This window comes from Lutzomyia longipalpis, chromosome 2 (genome assembly GCF_024334085.1).
Source record: "Lutzomyia longipalpis isolate SR_M1_2022 chromosome 2, ASM2433408v1".
In the NCBI taxonomy this organism is placed as follows: domain Eukaryota; kingdom Metazoa; phylum Arthropoda; class Insecta; order Diptera; family Psychodidae; genus Lutzomyia; species Lutzomyia longipalpis.
Genome location: NC_074708.1, coordinates 1324810 through 1341973, shown reverse-complemented (window position 1 = coordinate 1341973; position 17164 = coordinate 1324810). Strand labels below are relative to the sequence as shown.

Here is a 17164-nt window from a genome sequence, read left to right as displayed (position 1 = left end):
TATAGTGCTGCTTTATGAATGATTCTCTGGCTTATACACATTGCCATTTTCCATAAACTAACACGTGGGACCCTGTCGCATTTGGCTGTATTTGCCTGTATATTTTTAAGGCTGATTTGGCGAGGATATAGTTTTCAGATAAAATTTTTGATAGAGTAAATAAAAAAATCAAAATTAAAATTTAACTAGTTAAAGTCTGCTTCAATAATTATGGAAACGTACAGGAGAAAATTGCCTAAAACGATAAAAATTAAAGAAAATTTTCTTAAAAGTAATTTTCCTTTTCCAAATATTAAATTTTTTAAATTTTAATGTAAAAAAATAAATCTAACTAAAACTCTTAGATTTTCCATAATTAAGCAATCATCCCTTATCTAAATTTGAATATTCATTTGATTTAATTTTTATTCATTTACATCAATATTTAAATCAATCTTGACTTTCTATTATATTTAATATTCCAAAAAAGAAAAACAAATATTAACATCTTTATCTATTTAGCTCACAGAGTTGCATACCAAAGTAGCTCCTCCTTTATCCATAATCTAATGCATTCGAAAAATTCGTTCAAAATTCAGATTTTTAGCACCTGAACCGTTTTGTTTGCCGTAAGAATGCAAAATAATTCCATAAATCACTTAATTTCTCAATTCTCACTGATTTTCCCACAAATTATGCTGCTTCTTGTGGTCAATGTGATTTTAGATGGGTAATCTAATCTAGATAAATTTAGTTATATTATTGTATGGATTCAGCTCTGATTGTGTGAAACGATCTCCCATGTTTTTCTCTCTGAATAAAATTGAATAACATTTTGTTGGAAGAAAACTCCACACGAGGCAAGATGACAAAATTATTCACAAGAGCACGATTCTCAACTTTTTTTTTCGTTCGTCTTTTTCATCTTACGAGCATCTTCGTAGTTTTTGGAATATATATGCTACATATGTACAGAGGGGAGGAAACAGTTAAATTTTTGTTTCACCGTTTTTTTTTGGCAGCATTTTCACACTCTCATGAATTTCTTTTTTTTTTAGATAGCTCTATGTTGGAGAAAATCTTGAGATTTCTTCATTCAATTTGTGATTTTATTCGCAATTCTGGGTTCTTTTTTTGTGTTCTTCTTCTTCACTGAGTGTCTGTGAATCATTAACGCGCATATAGTGGCTGGAAGTGATTTTGCAATTAAGTCTCAAATGGGCCACTTGGTGTTTTGCTTTAGTCAGAGGAGGTACTTTTTTTCTCTCTTCACCTTGAATGGTGGATAACGACGATGGTGTTTCCATTGAAAATCAATATTCTCTACGTGGTATTTTATCAACTTTGAGAACTTGCAGTTGGGAGTGAGTGAACAGAAAGGCACCCAAGGTGTGTTCGTGTAATGTTGGTTAGAAAGTATGAAATGGTTGTGTGCTTTTGAAGGGATTTATGCTATTCTTTCTTAATTAATTTTATTAAGAAAAATATTTTAGCTTAAGAATTGCCAAATGTTTAAAATCTAAAAAGTTCTAAATTAATTTACAATAAAGTTCTCTGCTTAGCAAAGAAGAACATTGAAGAACAAACTTTGTAGGAAATGATGGACATTTCATATCCTCTGACTCATGAACATAATAAAAACACGCTAACCTACTCCCTATAGGCTTATGGTGTTAAGAAGCTTTTTTTTTCTCCGTGTTAAGGGAGGTCATTTAACGATTGAAAGCAACCCTCAATGTGGCATTAGTTGGGGGTTGCCATTGATTTTCCCATCGTTGCCTCCCATAACATACTTTACACGTTTGCCAACGTGTGCGCACTTCTTGCATTTTATGGCCAATTGTCGCAATAGATGTTATGGACAAAAGCCACAAAAAAAAAGAGAAGAAAAAGAAAGATGAAGTATCTTTAGCACAATTTTAAGATGTCATCGCTGAGGAAGTTGCAGAAAAAAGCCACTAGACGGGTTTTATTTGCTGAAGAAATTAACATTGTGCACTGCACACAATAAAATGTTTAATGGAGATACACTCAAGAGACTGTCCTACTTTTTCCATGTCTTTTATTCATATAAGAACATACGCCATTATATAGAAAATATGCTTATGCTGTCAATGAATTGCATAACTGTCTTCTCGCGCTTCTCAATCAAGGCGCCCCATAGCATCTCCATTCGTGCTCAATTGCTTCCTCATTTTCTACATTCTCACTGCGGGGACGAGATTCTTCGCTTTTCTATATTTGGAAGAAGTCCTCAACATTACTTTCCTTTTCACCTTCTCTATGTTTTTTTTTCTTCTTTTGCGTTGTGCTTGTCCTCCACCACGTTTTGCCACCCTCTTCGTCCGGAAGATGATATTTGCTAATTCAATAATCATCTATTTGCTTTTTCGATTGATTTAATATCATCTAATATGGCAAATTGATTTATCAATGTCTTGCTCTTTTTCTTTCCTTCTTTTTTTTTCTTTTCATGGAGGCAACATAAAAAATCACTTCCGCGAAATAAGATATTAAAAAGCTCCTCACGCGCTTAAAGCTGCGCTATATAGTTCTTTCTTCCTTCAAGCTGATTTTCTGCATTTTTGAAGCTATACAAGGCGATGGGGTGGGTTTTAAGGGGTTGGTAGGTGGTAGTTATATACATGTACTACATACACGATCGATAGACTTCGTCAAAAATGCTGCAAACGAGGGATTTATGGATGAATTTTAATTATTTCAAAGCTCTTTAAATTATGAGTGTATTATTTATTAAATCTACTACACTGTTATACAAAATTTCTCTCAATTAAATGAAATTTTAATTTTATAAAGCTTTATTCTTTTTAAGAAGAAGTGCTAAAATAAATAAAGATTTCTTATTAAAAATTCAAGCATCTCGTAGAGAAAAAAAGCTATTTCACTTTAATTTTATTCTCTGCTAGTGAATATAATGACATTGTTGGTTAAACTTTTCTTCCACGTGATTTAAGGCTCATCATTCTCATATAAACTATTTTTCTTTCCATCAAAATATATACAAAGAAGTTTTGTGTGTGTAGTTTGTCGATAAAAGAAACTTTTCCAATAAAAATCCATCATCAAATTCTCCCCGAAAATTTTCCAGATGGTCCACCATTCATCTGTAATGTAGCATTTACAGAGAGAAAGGCGCACACGATCCCCATCTTATATTTATATGTTAGCACAGCATAAGAGCAACATTGCACCAAAAATGGCCATATGGTGTACACAGAGATATAATTTCAAATGAAGGAGAAAAACGAGGTGTTTCTTAGCTCTAAAAGTCATAAAGGTGTGTGATCATCGTCGACATAAATTCACGTTTCGCGTCACAAAATGAAAAGTAAGATGAAGGCAAAAAGGGGGGAGGGAAAAAAGAGTATCGAAGTAAATTATGAATCATGGTCGTACATTCAATATAATATTCAATCACAATGGGGACGTCGAGATGCGCAAAGGGGGCGTGCGGGGAGTGAACGCAAGCATATGGGGAGGCAAAAGAAGAGCCATTGAGGACGTGATATGAAAAAGAGATGAAGGAAATTGCACACCTCAAAACCTTTCATTTGCGAGAGACTCCAATTTCTTACCGCACCACAACTCTTCAAAAATGCAAAAAAAAACTCTCTCTCCAATTTTCTATTACAACAATGTGCTCACTAAACTTGTACGTGGAATAGACGATGGGTAATTGTTTGCGGAAAAACATGGCAATTTGCTGAGCTTTTTTCTCTCTTCATTTCCTCCTCAAATTTTAACGATAAATAAAGGTTTAGTTTGGAAGAGACTTTTTCTTTCGCCATGGGCAATACAGGAGTGTAGGTGAATTGCCGTATGGTGGTAATTTCTGTACATTTACGCGCGAGAGAAGAAAAACCAAAGTGTGAATTATTGTAAAATGCTCCGTGTGAGATTCAATTATTCAGAGCCCGCAATTGCGGAACATTAGCTTGAAAATTCTTCTCACTCACAATGGGTTCCAACGAAATATAATATATCATATAAATTGCCACAAGAGGTGGGTTTGAATTGTGATTTGAGCATGTAATGGAATTGTCTTTCTTATTCTGTCAAATTACAGTGAAGTTACCTTTATTGTGGAAGAAATACCACACTTAATGGCTCTTTGGTGAAATTCCTTAAATTCAATAACCTTATAGAAAGCGACGCCATAGTCGCCATATTGGTTTTTTTTCGCTGTGACTTCTTTATTAACAGTGGCGCCACTCAGGAGCACTTAACAGCGCTCTGCGATGGCACCAAGAAGAGGGCGAGAGACCACCTGTTGAAAATTGAGAGCTCACATAGGGGGAGATTCGCTATTTCTTGCTATTTTATTGGATTATTTCTCACATGTTTTTACGGCAGAAACTTTTTAAAATGACATGCAAAAGGGAAAATTGAAAAAACAAATTACCTCCATCTTCATTACCGCCAAGCGCGCCAAAACTATCAGCATAAAATTCCACAACAAAGAACTAAATTTGAAGCAATATTGCGCCTCGGCTGCAAATTGATATCACACACAGGATTATATTTTCTGTTACACCATATGGCCACTATTTGATCCAACGACACACAATTTCCCACCCTCAAACATACTGTGCCCATATATATGCAAAGAATAAATACAGGTGATAAAATTTAGATGGTATAGAATAGCACAGAGGAAAAAGGAAAATGTCGAGTGGTAGACTATATGAGAGCTGAAAAAAATGCCATAGTGTAAATACATCTGTTGGACGATTATATTTGCATTTCACTTCACTGATAGGACGGAAAGAAAAGTAGAAAAAAAAGGTATACACACGGTAATTGTTTATTTTTTTTCTTATACTCCGCATTATAAAGAAATGTATTGTTTCAGCGCAAAAATTGTGGAATTTGTTGTGAAAATTGTTTTTTTTTTGTAGCGATAAATGTCTTGTGAAAGTCACAGAAGAAAATTCTACTTAATGACTTTGAGAATATTAGAAAAAAAATTGTTTAATTTTTTTATTATTCTTTGAACTATTTTTTTTACTTAGGTGTTAAATTAAATATTCTCATAAGAAAGGGGTTGAATTGATTTAAAAGAAATAGAACAGTCTTTGATAAAATTTTATGATTTATTTGCAACATTAATTCCTTCCAATTTCATAAAAATAATTTCCTTAATAAAATTACAAATACATATAAAAAAAACTATAAAAATTTTTTTCATTAGGCGTGAAAACTCTAAAATATTTTTTTTCAATTATGTAGGTAAATTTACGAGGAAATGAGAAATTTTTAATTAAAATTTTGATGGCAGCAAATTGCAGAATTTTCAATTGAAATTTTTAGCATTTTCCCTTGGCAAATTCCCATCAACTATTGTGCAATTTTCCACTCCATTCATTATTATGTGGAATATATAATGGTGTAATTGATATTTAAAATAAGCTCTTGTTTTGTATTATATTTTTATGTTACTTTTGTGCGAAAGATCTCGTACGATGGAAGGGTTTTGTGAGCCGTACATGGGCCGTACATGAGGAATGCCATTGTATATTGACTTCTCCGGATGACCATGAATTGGAGCGAAACATATGCGGTGTGTGGCAAAAGTGCGTGTGAAACTATTTGACCTTCGACATGACTTAATCAAAATCCGCCATCAAGTCTCGTTTTATTGAATTTCTCCAACATTATAGCCCGCACCTTTAACCGTCGAGGATCAATATTCCCAAGATTTTTCCCTTGACTTTCACGCGAATTATTTATTGCACACAGGGTGACAAAATTTGGGGATGGGTTGGAAGCGAGAGTGGGTGGAATAATAGATGGTGAGGAGGGTGGGTTCAAAGTGTATTCAACCCTACGAAAATATTGCTAAGTGGCGTGTCATTTATTATTCACAAACTATTTGACGAAATAACACGCAAATTTTTTTTATCTATTTTCACTTCTGCCACACCATTTCTCTCCTTATTTGCCCATTATTGTAGCCATTTCCTCGCAACCATACTCACTATCTGTTTGATGAGATACTAATAAACTTCCAGAAAAAAGTGAATATTGCGAAACCAATGCCAAAGTTTGCCCTTCTAACCCGTAAGGTGGGGAAATTATTGTTGATTTAATGTTGTAACGTAATATTGCTTTAGAATTGTGTTAGCTATATGGCTCTAGATTCAACTAAAAACCCTAAAAACCAAGAATTTATATATTCTTTAAGAAATTAAAGTAATTTTAATTAATTATAAATTTCTGGGGCAAGTCTCTTCCACACAAAATATTTCAATATTGATTTACAACTAGAAAGTATAGAAAAAGCTCAATGCTACAAAGCCACGAATCGCAAATAGTTATTGATTTTCATGTGATTAATTAATGATGCGAAAATATGTATGTATATAGCGTACAAACTGAATAATAAATTGAGATTGATTCTCTCGCATCACTGGGGAGACAACGACATACATACAAACCAGTGAATGTTTTGCAATAATATGTACAAGATCTGTTATGCAATAACTATCCTCCAACTCTCAGAAAAGGTAATTATAAAAAGAAATAAATATAAATTTTATTGAGAAGCGAAAATGGCAGCAATATGAAATGCACAACGATGAATTTTAATTAAAAAAAATAAAATAAAAGCTCTCGCAGTGAGAAATGGAAAATGCACTTTATGCCACAAAGTTTTCTGTGCTGGCAAGCTGAAAATATTGTGTATTGATTGAACCCCCATATCTACAAAGAGTCTTGCAAAACAATTTGTTCTTTCCCCACCCTATAGTTCAACAACATCTCGGACTTGTATATCAATTTCATTATGTTGGTATTATATGTACTGTACATATATGTAGGTGCCTATACCTTAAGTAAAACAATTCAAAAGGCAAGAAAAGAGATTTTACCGATAAGGATGATTTCTATACTTCTTGGGGCCAGTGTGGAATGGCTCTGTGAGTGTCGAGAAAACATAATTCTTTTCCACCTTATATCGCGCGATAATCTCACGGCAAAGTTGAAGTGAATTAGTTATTGTTCTGTGAATTTTTTAAAACCAAACCTCAGTCTTGTCTCAATCTTCCCACTCTCTCGTGGTTGGGGAAGAGCTCAAGCAAAGCCAAACCCTTTCCGCTGGTGAATTGCAAAGAGAAAAGACATTCACCGCGCGAGAGATTTTGATCGGGATTTGTATTCCAAAATAGATTTATTTTAGGCACCTCCAGGGGAGAATGAAATGCTTAAACATATTATATTTTGGTGTGTAGAGTAGTTAAATAATTTTGTCAAAAATTTCGTAAGAATGAAATATATGCGGAGATTTCTGTACAGAGACGGGAATATAAATCGTCCAAGAAATGTAATTTAAGTCAAGAAGAAAATATAGCATTTGGTGTTTTAGTTCAAAAATACATGGAAAAAATATTAATTTACAAAATTTTGTGGGAATTTTTTCATTAGAGATTATTTGGTATGATAGGTAGAGGAAAAGAAAAGGAGTTTAGTCACTTCGATGTGGGAAAATTTCTCCTTTGATGGATAAATCAGGATATGGTTAATCTTGCGGAGGATCAAAGAAAAGAATAAGAAATCGCCAAAGAGACTTCTAATTTTCCAATTTAGACTTTTCTGGGAAATATAAACAATGACGTCACAAATGTTTTTTTTAATCTCTTTAAATTAATGAAGCATTTACTCTAATTCTAATTCTTAATGATTTTTAACAGAGAATCGTTCATTGACAAAAGCAAGAAAAATCTGCTTTTGAAAGAAATACAGCAAAAACACAATGATGACGTCATTCTTTACGTTTCTTAACAAATATTTCTCTTGCCTTTTTCCAGTTAATTCAAGATGGAAATGGGAAATTTCTTTGGAGATTTCTTATTATTTTTATTTTTGATCCTTTACGCAAGATTGTGGGCCTGGGGTGCAGTGGATAGAGCGCTTGAGTGCGCATCCAAAGGTCGCCGGTTCGAATACAGAACCCGGCAACGCGCCCCATCCGCCAACGTGCAATTAGATCACGTTGACCGGTTGGATCAGGAGATTGATACACTCCTATCTGTAAAATGGCCCACACGTGGTAGTATCTAGCAAGGCCGCCCAGTACTTCTCCGCAAGGAGAACAACAACATCATATAGGGCGGCCGGCCCTGTTCCTATATGGGACGTAGCGCCAAAATATTTTTTTTTTATTTTTTTTATTTTTACGCAAGATTAACCATGTTCTGATTGTTCCTATCTACGAGAATTTTTCCTACATCGGTGACTAATCTCCTTTATCTTTCTTAGCAATATTTTCGTAAATTAAAAAAAAGTAATTTGCAATATAAAAAAAAATATTTTTAGATAGCTTAATAAATTTTTGATAGACAACTTTAGCATGTCTTTCTGCCACACCCAATTGTCTATTCCACCTTCTTAAGTGGGTACTTTGCAAATTATTCCGACCGTTTGAATAAAAATTGGCCTCTGCAATTTTACAAAAATTACTCAGCAAATTACCCGAAGAATTCTTTGTGCAAAAATTCTCTTCTCCACGCATTTTAATTCATCAGACGGACAGGAGGGAAAAAATTGTCTTGCTAATTTAGCATTCCCATCAGATTGTCTCTATACATGTTTCTTTTTTTCAAGTCAGTCTTCCAACCTCCCAAATGAGAAGTCACGGTGGGTATATTTTTGCGCTGGTGAGTCTCCCGCGAAGCACGAAGATAGGAAAAGAAGTTACAAAAGTGAAGTTCAGAATTTCGTAATTAGAACTAAAAAAAAATAAAATACAAAATGTGGAAATCGTTTGCGTGTCAACACAACCAAGAATAATAATCTTAACTCTTTTTTTTTCGTTGTTGCTGAATTACGTTTTCCAATTCCCTGTGAGTGCAACGAAGCGAACTTCCGCCCTGAGGTTCTCTCTCTCTGGGTTGGTTCCCTTTAAGCCGTATTGAGGGTACAAAATTTGTCAGAATTTTTCCTCTTCCAACCCATTGTACTTGTTCTCTGCCTTTTCCACTATTTTCCCCCCTTGTTGTCTCACATTTTTTTTGCCTGTGGGAATTTTATTCCTCCTCATGTATTTTGCCTCACGGTGCTGTTCTGCATGAATTTCTGTGATGGAGAGGCTTCTTTCATTTATATATGTATTTTTTCCATCCAGGTATAACACCATATAGTTTTTTTTTGTAGTGCATCCTGCCTTTTGGGTTATCTCCCCCTCAAAAATCGCTGGCTTGTGAATTTTGCGGCTGTGAGAAGACAGACAGGTGGTCACCGAGAAAATTTTCATGTAAAATGCAGTATATCATGTCTGCCACTGTGCATGGAGAATAATCCGATTCCCTGCTGGCTTTCCTTTTCCACCAGAGTGAAGGGGAAGTTTTTGATTGCACAAGGACTCCGCTGCCGTATGCATGCACTTTTGCCGTATTTTTGCCACAAGAAATCGATATTTAAAATCTCATTTTTCATGCAAGAAAACCCCCTAGAGGAAGTTTCTTCTCTTGCGCCAAGGAAGTTGTTGTCGACAATAACCATGAATTTGTGGGTGATGACTTTTTTGCTGGTGCTGCTCATACCCGGGAAGTAATACATTTCCTCAAATGAGCAATTTCGTTTATAGATTTTTAACATTGTACCACAGAGCTGTATATAGTTTTGTGCTGCGATGACTTCCCTGATGGTGGAAAAACTCAATATAACTTCTCTGCCAAGAAGTTGTTTCTTTGGAAAGTTTTCTTGGCAATTATTGCGCATTTAACTGGGGCTGTTTTGAGAGGAATTCAGCTGGTGGAAATTTGGAAAATTCTCATATTTTATGAGATTCAAAAAATATCTCAAATTAAATATTTTTAAAAATATTTTTTTTCTTTTTGCAATCTTTGCAGACTTCTCGGGAAGAGCGAGTACCCAACCTGCATATGCCAGTAGATTCGCAGAGCCTTCCAAATGGCCAGCAAACAAGTGGCTACCGCACCCTCCGACACTCCCTCAGCACCTCATCGAGTTCCACACCAGCCTCACCGCAGCTTCCGGCTCACCATATGGTGCACACCTACCAATCACAATCCTCCGTTTCTTCGCAGGCCTCCTCAGTGGCGGCCCCGCCATCGCAGCGACTCCTCGAGGAGACACTGGCCAAGGGGGCGCCTTACCCAATGATTGTCCTCCCTGGGAATGGGGGCTACTGGCTCGATGGGACGGATCATGAGTGTGCCTTTGATGCACACGGAAACCCCGTTCTGGCACACAATGCCTGGCGGGCAAAATTTGAAACGGACGACACGGCAAAGTGCTACAGACGCTTCTTCATTGGGCGCGAGCACTCAAATCTCGTGGGGCACGATGAAACCCTGGGGCCGGTCCTCATGAGCATCAAATCGGAGAATGTGGCGAATCAGGAACATGTGCGCATCCTCCTCCGGCTACAGTCGGGTACAATGCACGAAATAATCCCAACGTCCTGCCTCATGCCAAACCCATCACCGATCCGCATGGCTAAGTTGCTCAATGAGCAGATCAATGTGGACACACTGACACCCATCCTCTGCCCAAAGGCATCCACCTCTATTGCCAGCTACGATGAACACGTTCTCGTGAGTAACTTCAAATTCGGTGTGCTGTACCAGAGATTTGGGCAGACGGCTGAAGAGGAGCTATTTGGCAACAACACATCATCACCGGCTTTTGAGGAATTCCTCGATATGCTGGGGCAGAGGATTAAGCTAAAGGAGCACAAAGGTGAGCCTTTAGAAGAAAATTTCTCTCCAGAAAATAATTAATTATTATTTAATTATTAAAATTTTCTTCTCAAACTGTCCGATTTGGTTGAGTAATTTAACACTCTAATTATTTTTGTTGTTTTCTCGAAGGCTACCGCGGTGGGTTGGACATCCAGAATGGGCACACTGGCGACACAGCTGTGTACGAAGTATTCAAGGACCGTGAGATTATGTTCCACGTGTCCACACTGCTGCCCTTCACGGAGGGTGATCCGCAGCAGCTGCAACGCAAACGACACATTGGCAACGACATCGTGGCTATCGTGTTCCAAGAATCCAATACACCCTTCTCCCCAGATATGATTGCCAGCCACTTCCTCCATGCATTCATTGTGATCCAACCACTGGAACCGAATACCCCAAACACGCGATATAAGGTCTCAGTCACGGCGAGGGATGATGTACCCTTCTTTGGGCCAACCCTCCCCAATCCGGCTGTTTTCCGCAAAGGTCCCGAATTCACGGAATTCCTCCTGACGAAGCTCATCAATGCCGAGAATGCTTGCTACAAGGCGGACAAATTTGCCAAACTCGAATTGCGCACACGAACATCGTTGCTGCAGAATCTCGTGATGGAATTGCGGGAGAAAACACGAGATTTCCTGGGGATGGATATATCACCATCATGTGGAAATATGTCCCCATCACCGGATACATCCAAGTCTGATAGCGGAAATGCAGGAAGTCGTTTCATTGACACCGTGAAGAAGGCGCTCAATTCACGGCTGAGGTCGCAAAGTGTTGACACGAGTGCTGTGGACAAGGTGCAGAATCCCCAAGGAACACTTGGGATGGGGAAGAAGACCAAAGAGACGGAGAATTCAACTGGAAGTGTAAGTTTGCTGATGGAATGCTCATCATATGGAGGTTTCATTAAGATGAGATTTATTTTTCTAATTTGCAGATGACACGAACATTGTCCAAGTCAAATACTGGGTCCATTAAGAAATCTCCTGAGGGATCTATTGCCTCATCACCGGATATCACGTCGCGTGGTCCAATCAACAACAACAACCACACCAGTAGCAACAACAACGCCACGGTCAATGGGAATGGGAACGGACCGGCAATGTCGGAGACGAGTGATGATTCCAGCCTCAATAGTGTTGACCTGGATCCAATGGGTAAGTGTGCTGGCTGATGGAGAGAAGAATACTCCCAAAAAAAAAAACTTTCAACCTGACTCCCAATAAGTTGTGTGATTCATAAGCAAATATTGATGAATAACTCAGCTTTTGCCTTGAACCATCACGAAATTGAAAAGAAAAAACAATATTCGTCATGATGGCTTATTTTATTTATTAGCCAAGTAGTGGCCTCACATGAAATTCCGCATAAACTCTCGTACAAATGATGAGGTAATTCCCATAGTATGGATGTCATCTTCCATCCGCAATATAATTAAGACAGTGAAATAGAAGAGAGAGAGAGAAAGAAAGAATAAGAGATTGAACATGAAGAATTTATGTTCAGAGAAAAAAAAACTCTATATGAGACAAATCATCCTGTAATGTCCTTATCAATCAATTCTCAATTAATCTCAGCGGAGATTCTTTTTTTCAATTCATACTGCCAACCTACTTACCTATTGGGGAGAATTACAATATATACCTTTTATTGTGACAGGAAATTATCGTGTGCAAACCATTGTGGTGGCTTCGGGGGATTTTGTATTGATTGAAATGGAATTGATTAATTTTCGCAGCGAATTGCATTTTCATCATTTCATTCGAATACAAGAGGAAGCTACGATGATGCTCGTTTTTGCAAACTCAATGGGAAGAGAAGACAATTTGCGCGGGAATTAGTCTTTATTGTTCTTAAGCAAAATTAATTTCATTTTTTTTTCGATGAAAGCTTTCTATTCTAGAATTCTAATTGGAAATTATTTTTATTAATATTCTTTTTTTTGCAAAGGAAAGAACATTGTTGAATGTTTTTAATAAGTTCTAATTAGGAGTAGTAGCCAGGAAGGACAGGTTTGGGTGTCTAAAAAGTCATAAAGTTCAAGCTTTTCTTTAAAATTTAAAAGACTTTTTCTTCGTGCTAAGAATTGAATTAAAAACATTAAAAGAAAATTTACAAACGTTATAAAAATGATGAAAGTTAGAGAAACATACGATTAATATTTAAATGTTACGTCGAACGTTATAGAAAAGAATTGTTAAGAGGTAAAAAATATGCCAAACCTTAGATAAAAATAAGTAAGACGTTAATTAATATCAGACGTTAAAATGAACGCCAAATCACTAATAAATATAAAAAAATGAATTTAACACTGTATAAACAATTTATTTTGCACATACAGTCACCTAGGGAAAAGACATTAAACTTAAAATGTACTTATTTAATCAAAATAAATTTTAATTTTTAATCTAAAAAAAATCGAACGCCAAATGATCAAAGGAAAAGCATCAAAGAATAATAAATGAAACGTTAAAGTTAGAGAAAATCTTAAAAGTTAAAAAAAACTGGTCAAATAATCAAAATGAATTATTAAACGATAAAAATATTGGGCGAAATTCACTAGTAAGTCGGGCTTAAAATTATAAGTCTATCTTAAAATTTTAGGTCAATATTTAAGTCAGTTTTTTTAAGTCATGCTTAAAATTATAAGTCTGTCTTAAAATTTTTTGGTCGACTTTTAAGTCAGTTTTTTAAATCGGTTTTTAAGTTTGTCTTAAAATTTTAGATCGATATTTAAGTCTGTCTTAAAATTTTAAGTCGGTTTCTAAGTCTGTTTTAAAATTTTTTGGTCGATTTTTAAGTCAGTTTTTTAAGTCTGTATTAAAATTTTAGGTCGGTTTTTAGGTTTGTCTTAAAATTTTAGGTCGATATTTAAGTCAGTTTTTTTAAAGTCAGGCTTAAAATTATAAGTCTGTCTTCAAATTTTAGATCGGTTCTTGAGTCAGTTTTTTAAGTCGGGCTTAAAATTTTAAGTCAGCTTTTTTAGTCAGACTTAAAAAAACTTTTTTTTATTCAATTAGCGAATTTTATTAAAAATTAAAATTTTAAGTCCGACTTAAAAAATGTATGTATATATGTATGTATTTCAACTGAATTCTTTTTTACATTGAGTATTGCACAAAAAAAAAACAATTTCAAAGAAATTCAGGATAAGATGCCAGAGCTTATAGCTGTTTAGCCATGACTTAAAATTTAAAAACAGACTTATATTTTTAAGCCTGACTTAAAATTTTAAGCTTGACTTACTAATGAATTTCACCCATTATTCGTTAAAGCTTTTCCTTCAATCAAATCTATTCAGTTCTTGTGAAACAAATAACAATTTTATGCCATTTTTATGCACTTATACGTTGAGCTTTTTCCAAACCCCAAAGTGACTTTTTTGCCCCACTCTCCCCTAATCATTTTACTCATAATTTTATATTCTTACATCCAGGGTAATTATTTGAGAAGAATTCTTAAAAAAATTATGAGTTGAGTTCTTTTCCATTTAAACGATTCATTTTATGTTTCATGCTCTCGTAGAGCTTTTATGTTTCACACTTTTGTAGAGCTTTCTTACAAAAATGTTTCATGCTTCAGCCATACATACAGAGAGCTTTTATGTTCACAAACTTGGGGAGATATTTTAAACCAAGAAAAACGTTAAGAGAGATAGATAAATATTTTCTTTTTTTTATCTTTTTAGCCTTCCAGAATATCGATGGTGGAGCTACTTACATTGATAGTGATACCGGATTGGAATCCATGTCCTCAGCAGAGGCAACAACAAAAGCTTGCTCGCTGTGCTTGGATGGTGTCTCGCCGGGGAATTTACTTGCAGGCCCCGCAGAAGCTATGCAACAGGTTGAGAATCTCCGGCAGGAAGTGACGCGCCTCAAGTGTGACAAACTTGACTTGCTGCGACAGAATGTGGTAAGTTTTGAAGTCAAATAAGAAAGAAAAGAATCAATTTTCTCACTAATTTTTTTGTTGTTGATTTTTTAGAATTGCCAGCGAGACATTAAGAGGCTTCGGGAGAGAGAATTATCTCTTCAGGGTGATTTAGCGGCTGCAGGAAAGGAAATTTTGAGGCTACGTGATCTATTGAAAGAGTACATGCCCAATACAGCGGCTGATCCACATTCCATCTCACCCATGTAAGTTAACTTTTGCAGAAGCTTTAAAGCTCACAAAAGGGACATTAAACAAACATAATTTTTCCTATTGAAGGACTTAGGAGACAGTGTGCTTAAGCAAAGAAAGAAAAACTGCATAAATGTCAATTAACTGTTTTGAAAACAAACATAGAGAATGTTTCCTAACATTTATTTAGAGACAAAAAGAGAGCTAAAAGGGCATTTTCTTGTGCAATAAGATTTTTTTAGAGGCCCTTTGTTTTTTAATGAATTTTTCTTTTTGTCACCTTTGACCGTCTTCACTTATTTGAAGAGGAGAAGAAACCTATTTAAGTAATTTTGAAGATTAGGCTAAACACAAAATGCACTCTGACCACTTTTTATCGTCAATTCTTGAAAAATAAATGGGAGCTTATTAAGCATACACACAGAGGAATGAAAATTCCTCGAAAAAAATTAGCTTAAAAGTTAATATATATAGAAAAAGTTTTAAGAAGAAAAAATATATATTTTGAAAATATTTCTAAAAACTTAATGAGGAAAATCTACAGAATCCAAATATTAGAAGATTTAAGGATATTTTGCTGAGGAATTTATATTGGAATGTTTGCGTGAATGAATGAGCTGAAATATTTTCTACACCATAAGGTCTCATGAATTTTTACGTGTAATTAAATATCGCGTAGATTTTCTTATAGAATTTACCATCTAATTTATAAAAAAAAACTAAAGGAAAAAACACTGCAACAAGTTTTTAAGGATGAAGAAATATTAACTGAAAGAGCCTATTTAGAGATATTTATACTTAACCTACCTACCTATATAATTTAAATAGGAAGAAAATGCACAGAAAAAAAAGATATTTGAATTAGATAAATGCACATTTTGTAGGAATTTATAATTCTTAAATAGGAAAAATTCTTGCGGAAGTAAATAAGCTAAGAAAATATCCTTATTTGTGTGCAAGAAAATTGTTAAATATAAAATTAAATAGAAAAGTGATAAACCAAAGTTTAACAAAAAAAAAGTAATCCTAAAATACAGCCTAAAGCCTAAAAGATTTCTCTAAATGTTTGTTGTATTTCATGGCTATTCTTTCTTGAAGAAAAAAAGAAGAATATTTAAAAGCTCAACTGCAGCAATTTATGTTTAAAAATTCTTTAAAATTACTTTTTTGTTTTTTTTTTGGCTGCTTTAGTGGAATAAAAGGAAACAAAATCATCTACAAAGTCATATAAACTCAATAATTAGGAGCTTTTGCATTTTTTTTCATCTATATTGCATTACTTTTTTGTCAAAATATATATACTTGTTGCAGTGAATACATAGAAAAGAAGCAGAGAAATTTCATATTGACTAAAAATCATTTTTTGAATAAAATATTATTCTTTCCCATATACCAATCATAACTGAAGAAAAAGCCTATTTAATGATAGTTTTTTTAGGAAGAATATAAAGGAAAAAAGGATGAAATGTATTTGAATTATAATAATTATAATTTATATATGAAATTATATTGAAAAAAAAAGTAATTATATTGTTACAAAAAATATATATTAATGAATGAAAAAAAACACCATTTTGTGTGTATGATGAAAAAATATAAAATAAACAAGATGAGGAAAGAAATCAAATGAAAAACCAAAGTTTAACAAAAAAAAGAGATAAAAAGTACAAGATTTATCAATGTTTATGGTGTTTGGTGACTTTTCTCCTCTTTTATGAACGTTCAGCAGGATAAAATTACATACAATGAGAAGCTCAAGAGAAGCGCTTTTTACCATGAAAATCTTGATGATTCGGAATCAATTAGAGGTGAAGAGAAGGCAAAAAAAATTTTAGAGAAATAATATAGAGATCTTGTATTAATTGTTCACAGAAAATCTAATAAAAACCATCATGAAATGTGAAATTATTCTTTTCTTTCTGGGAGAAGATAACTCGAAAGGTATGTATATCTGAGGAATATTTCAATTGTTTTGGCGAATAATCCCAATCTCGACGAATAATCTGAATTTTAACGAATAATTCGAAGATTTTCATCAAATAACTTTGAATTTGAGCCATTTTTACTTGAGGTAAAGTTTTAGGAAGAACATATTGAACTTTAAGAGTAAATTCTTATTTCAAATTCTTCGCGGTTGCATTCGATTTTGCAAAATTATTTAAATTTCTTTTTTTAATTGGATTCATTCGTCTTTTGTGAAATTAAAAACGTTATTTTGTCATTTTTTATGAACTTAAGTCAACAAATTAAATTACCTACCGAGCGTACTAAATTGCAAAGGGCAAATCTGTGTTAACTTTCCTAATTTACGTGGATTTTAATATCCCTTA

At 34.4% G+C, this 17164-nt stretch overlaps 1 protein-coding gene across 16 annotated transcripts in view; it reads left to right on the top strand.

Moving 5' to 3' along the window:
* The window catches only part of LOC129788472 (rap1 GTPase-activating protein 1), a 71055-nt gene extending 54316 nt beyond the window's left edge, over window positions 1-16739 (top strand). For 6 of the 16 annotated variants that reach the window (XM_055824577.1, XM_055824580.1, XM_055824589.1 and 3 more), the window contains 6 exons: window positions 9849-10701; window positions 10833-11575; window positions 11647-11866; window positions 14398-14624; window positions 14697-14848; window positions 16026-16739. In XM_055824577.1, the coding sequence (XP_055680552.1) occupies window positions 9849-10701; window positions 10833-11575; window positions 11647-11866; window positions 14398-14624; window positions 14697-14848; window positions 16026-16065 (2235 nt within the window). In that variant the 3' untranslated portion in view covers window positions 16066-16739. Of the gene's footprint in view, window positions 1-9848; window positions 10702-10832; window positions 11576-11646; window positions 11867-14397; window positions 14625-14696 lie in introns of all 16 variants that reach the window. The other 10 variants (XM_055824579.1, XM_055824587.1, XM_055824586.1 and 7 more) reach the window with 2 other exon arrangements.
* Window positions 16740-17164: the final 425 nt, after the last annotated feature.